Source organism: Nannospalax galili, unplaced genomic scaffold, assembly GCF_000622305.1.
Source record: "Nannospalax galili isolate Female #2095 unplaced genomic scaffold, S.galili_v1.0 scaffold1154, whole genome shotgun sequence".
Taxonomy (NCBI): domain Eukaryota; kingdom Metazoa; phylum Chordata; class Mammalia; order Rodentia; family Spalacidae; genus Nannospalax; species Nannospalax galili.
In genome coordinates this window covers 317,761-334,181 of record NW_008335437.1, presented here as the reverse complement: position 1 = coordinate 334,181, position 16,421 = coordinate 317,761, and the positions used below count along the sequence as shown (strand labels likewise).

Here is a 16,421-nt window from a genome sequence, read left to right as displayed (position 1 = left end):
CTCTCTCTCTCTCTCTCTCTCTCTCTCTCTCTCCTCTCTCTCCCTCGCATTACCCTCCCTTCTTTGCTCTCTCTTTTCCTCTCTTAATTCCTTGTATCTGATCCATCAGGTTTAAATGGAAGATGCATCTCAGTCAAAGCATTACCCATATCTCTTCCTCTACCATTTTAATCCAAATCACCTTTACCCAAATCTTGAATCACTGGCACAACCTCCCTATGAAATTTCTTGCCTCTGCTCCTTCATTCAATTTTTCACATGATAGCCAATCAGATCAACTTCATCCACCCCCCTATTTCAACCTCTAGCCAAAAGAATGCACTTTACACTTACTGACATGCAAGTAGACACTTGTCAGTAAGTTCAAAGTATTTGTCCCTTCCCTGCCTCTCTGGTTGCCTGTGAGGATGCTTTTCTTTTTTTGGAACTCATTATGTAGACCAGGCTAGCGTTGATCTCATGGAGATCTGCTTGCCTATGCCTCTCGAGTGCTGGGATTAAAGGTGTGCGCCACCATGCTCAGTGAAGATGCTCTTCTGAGTGAGTCACCGCCCAGTCACCTTGGGCGTCTATGGGTCCCTTCAATAAGCTAGGCTACTGGCTGTAAACAGTGCTTTTGCGCAACTTCTCTGTGCGCAGATTGCTTTCCCCCAGATGTTCCTATAGCTGACCTCATTATTCAGGGCCTAGCTCAAATGCCACCCCATATGAGAGGTTCCTCTATTTTATCTTAGTAGCCTTCTCATCCTTATCCCCAACCATGGTCCCTGTATCTCATTCTGTTAGATTTCCTTAAAGCATTCAGTGTTACTTGAAATTATTATTATTATTTTCATCTGACCACATGATTTAGTTGGAGGCTCCTTGTTGGATTACAAACAGTATAATTGGGGCTCTGCTTGACCAACCACTTTTTCCTCTCAAGCCATGCACATGGTGTACATAAATCAGTTATTTACTGAATAATTCCCCCCTTAGTTACATACTTCTTTCTCCTTTTGTTTCTACGTTATCCTCTGGTTAAGGGTCTGGAATTAGCTTTCCTTAGAAAAGCATTTCCAAGAACAGTTAGGAGTCCCTGTTTTCCCAATGCAAAGGAGTCTAGTCTTTAGATTTAGTAGCAAGCAATGGCCAGGAGGAATCTTCCTGGGTGGTTAAGAAATTACCTAGCTAGGCCTGATGCTATTATGCCACATCCTATCCTAGGAAGTGTGCACCGATCAGAGGATTCAGAGGGACAGCACACAGACGTCACCAGCAAAACAGGGTGATTAGGAAGTGGACATTAGTGATTCTCAAACTTTTCTGTGTGTCTGAAGCTGCTACTGAGATTTTCAAAAGTAAGAAATATCTGGCCCTTTTCCATCCTAGAGACTGTTACCCTTGTTCATAAACGAATGGCTGCCAATTGTACCAAATATGTGAATGGTGTTTGATAGATAATCAAAGCACTTTCTCCAAACCTTGATTACTTTTGCATTTAGGCTTTTGATCACATGGACAATATGGTCTCTGAGAACCCCAAATTCAGCCATCCTTTACCCAGAGAAACTTGGAAGCAGCAGGGAACTAGAGAGCAAATGAGGTTTGCCTGTGTGGCCATTTACCGTAACTCCAAGATGCTGGTCACATTTCGAGAGGGAAAGATGCGCCGGATATAATTGAAGTCACCAACATAGAGGCTCCCATCAATCCCCACTGCTAGGGCCACGGGGGCCAGAAGCTTGTTGCCTTCGGCAAGGCCATTGCAGCTGGGACAGGAGATGCTCCTGCGGCGACCGTTGCCCATGATGCTGGTGATGATGGCAGGCTGCTGGGTCAGGAACTGGTTCTCTCCTGTGCCTTTGTGCAGTATTCCTGGGGGAGGGAGGACGAGTGAAAGGGTCATATAACCCACTGAGGAGGATGCTTGGATTGGTCTATTGAGTGAATAGAAAGTGGTAGAGAAAACAGTAGAGTTCGGAAACCTTTCCTGTAGGGAACTTTCTCATTTCCTCATGACACAGTGAGTGACAACGGAAGGGCCACTCCTCATGCTGTGGCATGGGTTAGATACAATCTGGAGGGACAGCTGAAGTTGAATGATGAGGTACAACAAGGCTGATGTACTGAGGTTGACATTTAAAGGAAGAATATGGGAAAATCTAGCAATCTGGGGACAGATGATGATGATGATGATGATGATGATGGTGATGCCACCAAGGACTGGGCTACCACTTAAATGCCAAGGCTAGGGATAACAAACCAATGAATCAATTTGTCCATGAATGTTTTGTTGTACCAGGGATGGAACCTAGGGTCTCACGGATGCTATGCAAGTGCTACCCACTGAGCAGCATCCCCAGCCCTTCACATACCACTCTTCACATTGAGGATGTGGTGCTTATCCAGGGACCAGCCACCAAGGTTGGAAGGGTCCAGCTCGAATCCCTGAAGCAGGGCTGTCCTTTTCTCCCACAGGATGAGGCTGGGGCAGGTTTCATATTCAAATCCAACAGACACTGCAAGACAAAGAAGGTGGGACAGAGCAGGAGAAAAGAGTTGATTCAGTACTCCAGAGCTCCCTAGCAGAATGAGAAACACACATCAACAGTGATAGAGACTCTTTCTAAAACTCCAAGAGGTGACTGATTGCTTTGCTTCTTTGATTCTGTTATGTGAAATCCAGATTTCTAGCTGAATTCAGCTTTGAACTTTATGAAGTGGTGATGGAAAGATTTTTTCCAATGATCACCTGCCTATCAAAATGACCCCAGTGACATGAAGGAATAAGAGGAACTATTTCAAAACCCAATATTGCACGAGTCCCCTTTAGATATGGATGGAAGAATGTCAGCCTGCTTCTCCTAAAGTGTATTTGTTCTGTCTTGCCTTGTTTATTTTTCACTCATTAGGAGAAAGGCCTTTGGAAGCTGAGTGTCCCTCTGATAAGGAGATCCTGAAGGCAACAGCTTGTGTAAGGAAAGGCACTTGTCACTGTTGGTCTTCAGTCTCTGCAGGTTTAGCATCCCTGGATTAAACCAACTACACATGAACTGAAAAGATTTGGAAAAAATATTGCATGTGTCCTGAACATACACAAACATTATTCTGTGTTCTTATTCTATAAACAGTATACATTATAAAACCCATCCAGAGTTGATTTAAAGAATATGCAAATTATATATATATATTTATTTTATTTTATTTTATTTTTTGTCTTTTTTGAGACAGGGTCTCCCTATAGCCCCAGCTGTCCTGGGGCTCATTATGTAGACCAGGCTGGCCTCAAACTCATAGAGATCCACCTGCTTCTGCTTCCTGAGTGCTGGGACTAAAGGTGTGTGCCACCACGCCGGCTGCAGATTATATATAAATATGACATCATTCTATACAAGGGACCTGGGCATCCACAGACTTTGGTATTCAAGGGGCTTGTGGAACCAATCCCCTTTGGATACCAAGGTTTATCCAATCTGGGTTGTAGAAAGTACCAGGGAGGCAGGTACCCCTAAGGGAGGCAGCCTGCTTGTTAAAGTGAGATTCAATGGGTGTCAGAATCTAAAACATTGTTTGTAAAAATCTTGTATTTGTCACACAGACAAATGGTGGGGAGGGATATCAGCCCTTGATTCTAGCCTGGAAGCTTGTGTATTTACCCTACATGAACAATGTGGTGAATGAAATCTTGATTTCTCAGAGAGATGTGGTGGGAGAGGTGAAACCAAATGCTGAGATGCCATACATCTTTAATTGGAAGGCTTCTCTGGAAATCGGAGGAATTGTTATTATAGCTGTTCCTACTACATTAAACTCTTAACTATGTGTGTCACCTTTGGGGATTCTCTGCAGCTTTAAAAAAAATCCTGAGATATAGAAGTGTCGATATGCGTGAGGAGTGTATTTTTCTCTTAAAACAACAACAAAACCACACTTACTGCCCCATTTATTTCCTATCTTGTCCTCTGAAAATGTCAAGAAACAATGGCCAACCCAATAGTCAGAGATCACAGGTGCTCAGCCTACAGTCCTAATACACTATTCCTCATTGAGAAGAATGAGGACTTATTGAAGAAATGACGGGAGAAAGAGATGAACAAGATGAGACCAGACCACATGAAGATGCTAGACAGGAAGGAATCACTATCTCTACGGGTCATGTCAAAGGATTTGGGAGTCAGCTTGAAGAGACTCCTAATGACCAAAGACAGGACCTTCTGACCATTAGGAAGCATAATTACTTCAATGGGCTAAAATACACTAGATACTTTTCAGTCCATGAGTTCATAATGATATTTTAAAAACCCATTAATTTGCCTCCCTTGGAGGATGAAGCAACTCATTATCCTGAAAACCAGTAAATAAAGGGAACGAACCATACATTTACCCTTTCCTTTTTATTTGAACTGGAGCTCAAATAACCAAGTTGTTAATGAGACGCCACCTCTGTATAAAAGTATTCCAGCTAATAGATGAAGATGTAATGACAGGCTTAAAATATCATTCTGCAATCCCTGGTGACCTAGAGGATCCAGGCATTAAGCAGTCATGACTGTCGAAACCTTAGCAGACACCCATCCCCACCAGGTTCCAGTTGGTAGAAAAACACAGCGCTCCTCATCAGGTTGTCCTGCTCAAACCAAAATCCAAACCTGGACCTGAGAAAGATTCAAGATCCAAGGATCCATATGCTGGAGGTACAGGTTGAACAGCCATCAGCATAAAATCAATAAGCAGACCAGACTAGGGATGGTATAGGCAAACAACCCAATTTCTTTAATGACTAAATTATAAGGTTAAAAGAGAGAGACAGAGAAAGATTAAAAAGAGACACAAAGTAAGATGAATTCAATTTTATTTTACATCATTTATTTATTTATTTATTTATTTATTTATTTATTTATTTATTTATTTATTTATTTATTTTGTGTGTGTTTGCACACATGGTATGCATGTGGAGGCCAGAGAGCAATTGGTGGGGGCTGGTTCTTGCCTTCTACCATGTGGATTCCAGGGATTGAATTTAGGTGAGCAAGTGCCCTTACCTGCTGAGCCATCTCCCTGGCTCTGATTAAAACATTTCTTTTTACAAAATGTAAGAGAAACCAACTTCTGTTTCAATATTGTTTCCAATAATTGAAGTATTAATAACTTATTAATAAAACAATTGACTTTCTCCCTCCTCCCGTCCCTCCTTCTCTCTCTCTTTCTCTTTCTCTCTCTCTCTCTTTCTCTCTCTCTTTCTTTCTTTCTTTCTTTCTTTCTTTCTTTCTTTCTTTCTTTCTCTCTTTCTTTCTTCTTTTGAGATAGGGAGATCGAGTCTTGCCCAATATTGCTCAGGCTGGCCTCAAACTCGTGATCCCCCGTCTCAGACTCCTGAGTGCTGGGGCCCAGGTGTATACCATCACACCTAGCTATCAGCTGAGTTAATGAATGGTGATGGGCTGTTTGGTGATACTAAGAAATTGTGGTTTTGTGATAATGCTGTTATGATTTCAAAGTGTTTTTAAACAAACATGCTGATATGGTCCAGATGCAATGATGTGATTCCAGGAACTTTTGAAAAATACACGATGCAGGGGAGTGAATGGGCGTATGGAGAGTCAGGATTCCTTATGAGCTGATGGTAGGCGCTAGAAAGCACGATTATCCTGTTCAGTCTACTTTGTGGCATTGGCTATTGATTCAAGATAGGTGAGTGCCAGATGTAATTTCTTTTTTTGGTTTCAGACATGGTCTGATTATGTAGCACTAGTTGACCTGGAACTTGCTATGTAGACTAGGCTGGCTTTGAACTCATAGAGATCTGCCTGCCTCTGTCTCCAGAGGGCTGGGAGTAAAGGTGTGCACCACCACACTTGGCCTCAGATATGTTTTTATTAGCCAATGTTTTACATTAGATGCACTAAGCATTCTAGTAACTCAATTTGAGTTCCTGACTTCACTGGGGCATATCCTGAGCATAAGTAACTGGCTGGTTACCTCATCTTCAACAGCTTTCTTGTCCTCCCCTCTGCCCCAGCCACAACCATGGAGACTGTGGTAATGTCAACTAGGGCCATTGAACAGTCAATGCTCTCTGCACAAAGTGTGTCCAGTTGACAGTGCTAATTCCAGTGAACATTTCTGCATCTTGTTTTGGTCGAGCTGCTTATAGTTCTTTTTTTTTTTCTTCTTTTTTTCTTTTTGTCTTTTTGAGGACAGGGTCTCCCTGTAGCCCCAGCTGGCCTAGATTTGCTATGGAGACCAGGCTGGCCTCGAACTCACAGAGCTCCGCCTGCCTCTGCCACCCACGTGCTGGGATTAAAGGTGTGCACCACCACGTCCGGCAAGCTGCTTATAGTTCTTGAGAATCACAAGTCTAGACGTGAAGAGACTACAAGATACTGGATTTTAATCCCCCATCAGTTTTCCACAAGTAGGATAATGCTAGGCAGATACTAACCCACAGCTCACAACTCCAATAACCCAAGGACCTTTCTTCAAGGTTGATCTTCCCTGAGGGCGAGGAACCCAAAAGGCAAAGCCTGGACACACAGTGTGGTTCTCATATCTTCTCAAGCCCCAGTTTCCTTCCCTGTAGCCCCAGCTCATCAGGAACTCACTATGTAGACCAGCCTGGCCTCACTATCACAGAGCTCTGCATTTCTCTGCCTCCTGAGTGCTGGGATTAAAGGTTTGTGCCACTATGCCCAGGCAAGCCTCAATTTTTTATTCAGGACCATGTGCAAGTGTTCCCTCTGGAACATGAACCAGCCCCGCCCATCTCTCTCACTTCATCTTGAACATCTACCTTGTCCACTACATTGTATCTCTGTTTACTTCAAGAGTGCTTAGAATATATAGAAATGCAACTAAAACCATGAATGAACAAATGGTTGAAACTAACACATACCAACAGCATCGGAGAGCCCATATACCCTTTGGCCATAAGCATCTGTCTTGTCCCAGATGAATGTGTAGGCCAGGTTGGGAGAAGCCTGAAATGACTTCTGGAAGAGATGTCCCTCTACAGCAACCATCAGGTGAACCCTGATGAGGTTCAAGGGCACTGTAGACTGGGTCATGGTGATCTTCAGCAGTGACTTGTACCCTGCAGTTCTGGAGCTCAGATAACGGAGCTTTACACTGGAACCAGGGAGCTCGATTTCTTCATGAAGGACCTGGAGGGGAAACACATGGTCAATCCACTACGTCAAACACACCCCTGCAGGTGAGCTGTTTGCAAGTCAGTGTTGCCTCCCTCGCTGCTGAAACATCACACCTTACGTGGGTGTGTGAACTACTTTCCATGACTGGAGAGGGAAGAAAAGCAAACCAACCCAAACTTCATCCTACACCATGGAGCAAAGGGGCTGAGGTTATGATTTTGGATTAATAATTATTCTTGGTCACTGTTGCGTTTCTTTTAAAAAAGAAACCACACTGTTGGCAAAAGATGTAAATAAGAACAGCAGGCTTTATTGCTAGCTGCATGCAAGGAGGCCACGAGAGGCTGTAATTATATGAACCTGCAACTTCCACAGACAATCGGTATAAAGCAACAGGGAGGCAGTAATGTAATATACCCTCTGTCGTAACACCGATGTAGATCATTAAAGCACCTCTTATCATGTATCTCTGTGACTAACAGGAATAAAAAGCAATTTGCAGGTGGGCTGCACATATGTATATTGTTTTTATTTTATTAAAAGCTCTGGTGACTGCCAAAGTCTTGAGCAACTATCTGCAAACATCCAGAATATTCAGGAGGGATTCAAACTTTCATCTGCAGTGGCTATAAATTCTCTTGTTCTTCCAACTTTTGCCTCTCCTCTTTAATATTAGTTTCTGATCTACTCAGAGACAGATGTGCTGGCCTGAGATTGGCCAGTCCGGTCTGGTTTGGGAAGGACTGGGTGCATCTGCCTCACTCTGGTACTTGTCATTCCTACCTGGGTCTCGGGGATGATGGGGTTTGCTGCAGGGGCAGCACTGAAGAAGGTGGACAGAGGGGAGGAGATGATGATTGGATCAGGTCGGACAAAGCCACTGAGGTCACAGCTGGGGATGGAGTTCTCCTCGGTCTTCATCACCAGGGTGTCCATGGCATAAAAGCTATTCCACGGCAGCCACACAGTACGCTCTTGGCTCATGAATGGGGCACGCTCAAAATGCAGAGTCAAGGCGGCACCCCCATTGGCAATCAGGTCAAACCTGGAGAGGGGTCAACAAGGTCATTGAAAGGGGTGGACTCACCTTCAGCCTCTTTGCCTGAGGACAGTGGGAGGGATAAAGCTTGGCAGGTAGATAGGCTAGGCTGTAACCCAAACTCTGCCACTTTCTAGTTATATGGCTCTAGGTACGTCACTAACCCTCCTAGAGTCCAAGTTTCTTTACCTGTTTTGGTTATTATGTGTGACTGGCACCCAGCTCCGTGCATTTGCTTATATATCCCTCATGGCTCTGTTCCTGCTATAGGGCCAGAGCTGAGTCACGGCAACAGAAGCCACACAGTCAGAAGAGCTCAAACAATTCACTGTCTGGTACTCTACAGACAAAGCTGCCTGATCCTGGAATAAACCTCTCAGAAAAGACCAAAGCTAAGAGTGAATCTCAGCAGATAATATAGTGTGGTTGCCATGATGGAGGCAGGGCTCATGAGCGCAGGCTGCCAACCAACCTCTGCTCTGACCCTGGAAACTTAGGCAGTGCCTCTCCAACCATGTTTCTGTTTGTACCTTGTGAACTGGACAGAGACTACTGCTCATAATATAAAGCCAATGTAGCTTTCCCTAGTTAACAGAAAGGAGGGAGTTAATAGCAAGGTGCACCCCACCTTTAAGCTGCTCTCCAATGGACTTGGGTGTCTCAGGGCAGCATTGTTTCTCTTTTGCTCACGTCAGAAACTCTACTCTCTGTATCTCAGTAACAGCTCAGGGAGAGTATACTGAGTGCAAATATACTGACCACCTGTTCCACCCTATTCTGGATACATGTTTGGTGTTTGTTTAGTAGACATATAATGAATGGATAAGGAACACATGAATATTAAGGTAAATATCAAAGCAAAATATCAGAGCATGTGGCGAACAACAGTTTACACAGGAGTTAATTTGTGTATTTGCTGGTGTTCATGCTTCTGGGGACAGTTTTGCATCTGACACAGAAGAGAGTCAAATGTCTTGATGTACATCTGTAATTCTAGCACTTAGGAAGGTGGGGCAGAAGGATTCCAAGTACTGGCCAGCCTGGGCTACACAATAAGATCCCATTTAAAACAACAAAAACAACAACAAACAGCTTAAAGCGACATTGTTCCTAGTTGTTCCTGGTTGCCATGAAACAGTATGAAAATACGTGGTCCATGCCATACTCTTGGCATTACCAGATATAGCTTGGAACTGTCATTGCTTTGCAACCTTGAATAAGCTGAGTTTGGATCTAGGAGACTGGAAAGAAGGTTTGGGAGGTGGATTTGGCCATAATTAGTCAGGACGCACCTGAGAGGGCTCGAGGAGCAGAAGGAAGGGGCAAACAGATACCAAAGGTTCAGCAACGACTTCATGTACCATCTCATAGGACTTTCTAGGAATTGGCTCAGGGATGTTAGCTCTTCAAGAATTGCTGACTTCAAGTGGACATGGTGACTCACACCTGTAATTCCAGCACTGGGGAGGCCAAGGCAGGAGGATCATAGCAAATTCAAGGCCAACTTGGGCTACTTAGCAAGACCCTCCCTCCAAAACAAAAATGAAAACAAAACAAAACCCCAAGGAGCTGGGGATGTAGCTCAGTGATAGGGTGCCTACCTAGCATGGTGAGGCTCGGGTTTCAATCTCCAGTGCCACAGAAACATAAGCAAGCAAGCAAACAAACAAACAAAAAACTCCAAAAACAAAACAAAACAAAAGGAAAAGCCAAAGAAGAATGCTGGTTTCAATCCAAACATGTTGGTTCAAGACTAATTCCAGGGCTCTGATGGCTGAGGCAGGAGGATCACCACAAATTCAAGGCCAGTCTGGGTGATGCAGTGGGAGTATTGAAAAATGTTGATTTCTAAGAGTGAAAAAGGGCCAAAGATCACCCTGGGCACTGTTGTCTCAGCACTTCCAAAGAATTCGATTTGGCCACAGAATACACAAGGGAGACATCAGACATCTATGTAATGAATGCAGATGGTCTCTCACTATGATGATTTGACTTACGATTTTTCAACTTTTCAATAGCATGAAAACTATACATATTCAGTTAAAAGTGTAGACTGTGATCTATCTTCTCTTGGGCTAGCCATAGGTAGCACAATATTCTCTTGAAGCTCAAGGCAGCAGCGTGAGCTCCAGTTCCTATGGCCCACATCATTGCCAGGGTCAACCACCCACGCTCTACAGCATCCTGTTTACTAAGCTTGGATGCTTGGTTGGTTGGGGGTATATCATACATTTGTAATTTTCTCAACTCACAGTAGGTTTATTAGGATGGCAAGGGGCATCTGAACTGAAGTTTTGATGCTAAGCATCAGGCTCTTTCTTCAGGGCAGTGAACACAAAGGTGGGCTGGTAATTTTTTTTTTTAACTGCCTGCAAGACTATCTTAGAATATTGAAAAGAAGGCTAAATTCTCCACCAGAGAAACAGAAGAGTCACATTCTGTCTCCATGAAGCAGCCACAATTTTCCAGAGTTGATTTTACTGAAAAAGCTTACATTAAATTTACAGTGACAGTCCCTTGCTTTCTTTGGAAGTGTGCGTGCGTGCGTGCGTGTGTGTGTGTGTGTGTGTGTGTGTGTGTGTGTATGTGTCCAGTCCAGAATGGGTGTTTTCCTATTTTTATAGATGTCTTTTCGCCTTCTTATCTTTTTCTTTGACTTCTGATTCTATCTCCAGTGGATTAAGGAAGCCACAGAGCTTTCATCCTGGTGGGGGCTGATCGGGTACGTTTCCAATCAGAAGAGAATAGGGGAAGGTCGCCTCTTTCACACAGCAGGGTGACTGCTAAATGTACTTAATTAGACTTCTCTGATTACAGCCCACCCCCTCAAACTGCAGCAAAACAACAACTCCTAAAGCCCAGATGAAAACAGAAGGAAAGCACCACAGGACACTGTGTCATGTGGATTCCTGTCACCCTGCACTGCTTTTGATTTAAAATAGGAGTTACTTTCTAAAAGCTACCTTCCCTCTTCTCTTTCTAGAATTCTCTCCACCCCCAACATACACAAAGCTGCAGTTCCCTGACATGGAAAAAGGAGGGTGATGGCTCTCAGCCACCTTGGAGCCAGTAGCCTTTCTGTTTTTCTGGCTGGGATGTCATGCCCTCAAATATGGCATGTCCTTGGGAGAATCCTCCCTGGAGGTCTGGGCACGTGGCCATTTTACTGTATGAAAAGGAACCACTGGAGTCCAAGCCAACAGTGCCATCATTTTCTTCGCGTGCTTGGTACTGAGTAGACGTGAGCCCCACAAAGCTACTTACGTGCCATCCTGGCGGGTGATGGTGTAGCCATATTTTGGGTACTTGACAAAAGACACATTCACACCAACCAAGGGAGTCCCATCGGTGGTGACTACTTGGCCTCGAATGAGAGAAACCAGGCTGAGAGGGAAAGAAACACAGGTGTGTGAAGCATACTCAGGGAAACAGAGACAAGGGGCTTCCTTATCCTGGTCTGGTTCCTAGGCCAGGGAAAGCCTTTAACATTACATGCTGGCTGTACACAACTGCACCTCTTGGAAGGGTATGGGCAAAAGGGAAGTCTCAATGTTTTGTGTTGCCTAAGCATAAGAATACTGACATTCTGGAATGAAAACCTTGGGTAGTGTTTCCCAATCATCAAGATAGGTGGTAAAGTCTCCTGGGCACATTCCTTTAGCCTTGGCTTTTCTCCATTGCTTGATGTCCTCTGGCTCTGGTTTGGCCTGAGCGTCAGGCTGACCCTCATTACTCACCTGCAAGCCTTGGCCCGGCATAGAGAGTGTTATGCCCAGGTGAGAGCTTCCCCATCTGGCTGTTCATTTCCTGATTTGGCTTTGAAGCAAGGCCATACTTCTTTTCTCCTAGAGGCTGGGATGTCAGGGTGTTCAGGGGAGCACAAAGGGGTTCTCTATAAGGCCAGGACACACAGGCACCATGTTTTGTTTCCCTCAGAGAGCAATATTTATTACACTCCATAAGAGCTAGAGGACATATATATATGTATATATATATTTATTTATTTTTTATTTTATTTTTTTGGGGGGGGTCTGGTGGGAATATTTCAGATTCTGGGTTGCATACAATTACATATTTTCTTCATATCAAATTCCTGCCATCTTGGGAGGAAAGTGGCTGAAATTCCACCCAATTCTTTCTTTTTGGTGTTAAGGAACACTCTCCTCTCTCTAGATAGCAATAACGAGAATTTTCCCAAGAATCACAGTTTCCAACCATCTATTTCTAGGAAATCCTATAAAGCCACAGAGCTGCTACAATGCAGGTTGTTTCCTTACTTGAAATACTTAGGACCAGAAATACTTCCGTTCGCAAATTTCCTCATATTTTGGAAGATCTGCATATCCATAATGAGATATCTAGGGATATGTTTAGATCTGAGTCTAAACATTCAATTCATGTATGTTTCATATACACCTTATAAACATGCCCTGAAGGGAATCTGATTAACAGTATTTTTAATAATTTTGTGCACGAGACAAAGTTTCACAGGGGAATTCTGTGCTTAGAGTGTCGTGCTGGCGTTTGACAAATGTTGGATTTTGGATTGAGGACTTTCATGTTAGGGATGATTAACCTGTACACTGCACAAAGCCCAAGGCAGGAGAATGCTCATCTTGTCTCTCAGAATTCCCTTGCCTTCATGAAAAAACAGGACAATGAGAAGCTCCCAGCTGACCAGACTGGCTTTTTGGCTATACAGTTGGCCTTGGAGACCAAGGGCAATCTGGTGAGAGCAGACAGCTCCTCAGGCTCCCAGGTTCTTGGGCATACTCCCAGTTTCTGGACTCAGCAATCGAGCCGACCTGCTCATTGCCAGAATCTTGTCAAAATTTTTTGGAACAGGTTTCCTTTGTAATCCCAGGTGTCCTCAAAACTGAAGGGATGCTGTCTCTAAGCATCTCTTTCTATTAGCAATACCCCCCACTGTTCAACTCCAACCCTTTGATGATCTGGGGGTGTTTAGACCATTCCACTGACAGCTCTAATTGTCTGCCACTGGCTGCCTAACAAATGAATCCCACTTTCAGCTGGTTCCAACCACAATGCTAGAGTCTTTTGAAAGTGGAAAACTAATTTATGAAAATAATCCTTTTGTTCAATTCCATTTTCTTATCTTAGCTCAGACTAAGATTCCTTTAAGGCCTTACCAGACACTATTTTAAAATCAAGGATGCGTATTGATGACCACAAGGTACACAGCACTGTGACATGAAAACAGAATTGGGAGCATGTTCCATTGTGGGTTTTTCTCTCTTCTTTTTTCCTACAACTACTATTTCTTTTAAATCCATCCTATAGCATAAAGCTTTGTAGGGCACTACAGGGAATGAAAGGGGGTAGGCTGCCTGCGATTTCTCCTGCTCTGTTTTTTCCAATTCTTCATTGTTGCTAGCTTCCTATCGTTTCTAGGCAGCCAACTCTCAGAAAAGATTCAGCTAAGACATGCTATCGGTTCATTTCTATTTATGATTATTGATGTGTAACAATTATCACATTATCTAGATAGTGAGGTCTGCGCCATAAATTACAGTGGTGGAGTCAAAGCATTCTGGTTATTTTTGTCTGCCATTATCACAGGGAACGCCTTTTTAGAAGTCTTGAATTAAGTTCTTTTTTAACTCCCAGCTCTGTCCTTTATTATTTGTCAGCCGATCATGCACTGAGATTCGCGTGCTTCCTGAACTTCAACCTATGTCTCGGAGCACCATTTTGTCCTTCTGAATTATGTTTCCATGCCGAGATGCTGGAGAGCATGGACTCATCGAGCAGCTTCCTCTAAAGTGCTTTTCTTCCACTCACGGGATTGTTTAGAGCATCAAACATGTTCTGGGTCCCTGCCTACTCCCTGGTATCTCAGCTCTGCTCAGTATGCCTCCCAGAAGTGGCAAGTACTGGTGGGAAGGGCAAGATGGTATCAGAAGGGACAGGGGAAGAAGGAACATGGAAAAGAGAATATCCACAAATCACTGACTTAGGGCAGACAATGAGATGCTAAATAGGAAGCAGGGACACAGACCATGGCTGTTAGCAGGTGCATTTACAGCCCAAGTAAGCTACATGAACCCCATGCTATGACCCAGTGCAAGCTTATCACAAGTCTCCAGGAGATGATTTTGTTCATAATAAAAATGAAACGCCTACAGAAACAGTCCTAGAGCTAAGATTTAACAAGAGAGGCAATGCTTTTTCCTTTTGGTCAGAGATTTGTGTTTTTTTCTTTCTTTAAACTTAAAAAATATTTTTTAATGTGTATGAGTGCCTACGTGTATATAAATACACAATGTGTATGCACTACCCATGGAGGCCAGAAGAAGGCTATCTGTCCAACTCTTTTTTTTTTGTTTGAGAAGTTCCTCTTTCAAAATAAATAGTAATGGGGTCTGGAGAGATGGCTCAGCAGTTAAGAGCATTGACTGCTCTTACAGAGGACCTGGTTTCGTTCCCAGCACCCACATGGAGGCTAACAACAGTCAGTAATTAAAGTTCCAGGGGATCCAACACCATCTTCTGGCCTCCATGAATACTGCATGACCTGGGTGCACTTACATACATGTCAGTAAACATACACATAAACAAAAATAAATAAATAAAAAACTTTAAAAAATTAAGAATAAATAAAAAGTAAATAAATAAGCAGGACTGTCTAGCTCTGCAGAGGATTTCTGTGAGCTGCATTGGCTGTCCTCTGCCCAACATTTCCCATAGCATTCTTCTAGGCTCCCAAGGAGGAACAGGACAGAGTCCCATCCAGGTGATGCCTTCTCCCAAGTCAATGAGGGAACTTCCAAGAGAGTTGCCTACAAAGTTAGGGGCTCTGTCTCCAGCAACTTTTCAGCTAGAAGTGGGGTGCACAGCTTACTTCCACAAGTACTCTTGAGTCTAGCTAAGTGAGGACAGAGGTTGAGAGAGCAGGGAGAGGGGGAGGGTGTTAGAACTGGAGAGGTGGTTGTGCACTGTGGACAGTTGGATTGGGTTGCCTCAGTGAACCAAAACTCACTTCATTTAAAGGGTAAACAGAAGATCTGAAGTATTCCCAGAACAAAGAAATGATAAATATATAAGGTGGCAGGTATATCCTAATTACCCTGTTTTGATCATTAGGAAGTGTATACATGAATCAAAATATGACATTCTACCACATAAATATGTACCATTATTCTATGCCAATCAAAAATAAAATAAAGGCTGGTGAGATGGCTTGGCAAGTAAAGGCACTTGACACCAAGCTTGACCACCAAGTTCGATTCCTGGGACCTACATCATAGAAGGATAGACTCGACTCCCACAAGTCCTCTGATCTCCATACATGCACTGTGGTATACTCCCCTCCCACAAATTAATAAATAAAAATGTAAAAAAAATTCAAAAAAAAAAGGAAAGAAAGGTTTTTGAAAAAGAGAATTTGGAGAAAGATGACATGATGCGAATGTTAGAGGGGGAGGGGCATGACCATTTTCCTCAGGTTCCTAGAATCTAGAAGTTGGGTGAAGGATGAGCCAACCAGCAGTTTGGACTCCTTCATGGGAAAGAACAGAGAGATGGGATGGGGCACCCCCAAAGGCCATGCCCACTGTGGTGGTTTGAATGAAAATGTCCCCCATAGGGTCCAAGTATTTGGACATTTTGTCCCCAGTTGGTGGTGCTGTTTTGGGAGGTCTTAGAAGGTGTGGCCTTGCTGGAGGAGTGGCTTAGAGAGTTCTTAAGCCTTGCCGGATCTCCAGTCACTCTTTGTTTCCTGTGCCTGCTTGAAGATGTGAGAGCTTATCTTCTGCTTCTATTCTAGCTACCTCTGCCACATTGCTTCCTGGCCATGATGAACTCTAGCCCCTTTGGAACTGTAAGCTAAATAAACTCTTCCTTTCATAAGTTTCCTTAGTCACAGTGTTTTATCACAGTGACACAGTGACACCCACCGTCCCCACAGGAGTGCACTCTCTGGATATCAGGATCTGGCCCTAACAGGGTGTCAGTCATGTGAAGGTCCCCTGCTCTGCTTCCTTCCTCTTACCCTCACAGTCAACACAGTGTCTACTTCTTCAGAGCACACGCAGTTTTGACTTGCCCTGAAAGGATGGGCCAAGTGACCACAAACTGAATTCAGAATTTGACCCCTAAACATTCATAAATTTCAAATTACCAACTGAAAGAAAAAATAAACAGGGAAGGATGAGGGGACTTGGGTACAACAAATGGCTCAAGGCCTTCAGCACTAGGGGAGCCGTAAATGGGGGTAGAGTGGACGCTATAGA

The 16,421-nt window shown here is 43.7% G+C and overlaps 1 protein-coding gene across 4 annotated transcripts in view; it reads right to left on the bottom strand.

The window, feature by feature from the left end:
- Tenm2 (teneurin transmembrane protein 2) overlaps positions 1-16,421 on the bottom strand; it is a 307,755-nt gene that overhangs the window by 48,464 nt on the left and 242,870 nt on the right. For all 4 annotated transcript variants that reach the window (XM_029562084.1, XM_029562085.1, XM_029562086.1 and 1 more), the window contains 5 exons: positions 11,434-11,553; positions 7,914-8,175; positions 6,875-7,142; positions 2,358-2,501; positions 1,608-1,857 (listed from right to left, as the gene is read on the bottom strand). In XM_029562084.1, the coding sequence (XP_029417944.1) occupies positions 1,608-1,857; positions 2,358-2,501; positions 6,875-7,142; positions 7,914-8,175; positions 11,434-11,553 (1,044 nt within the window). The remainder of the gene's footprint in view (positions 1-1,607; positions 1,858-2,357; positions 2,502-6,874; positions 7,143-7,913; positions 8,176-11,433; positions 11,554-16,421) is intronic.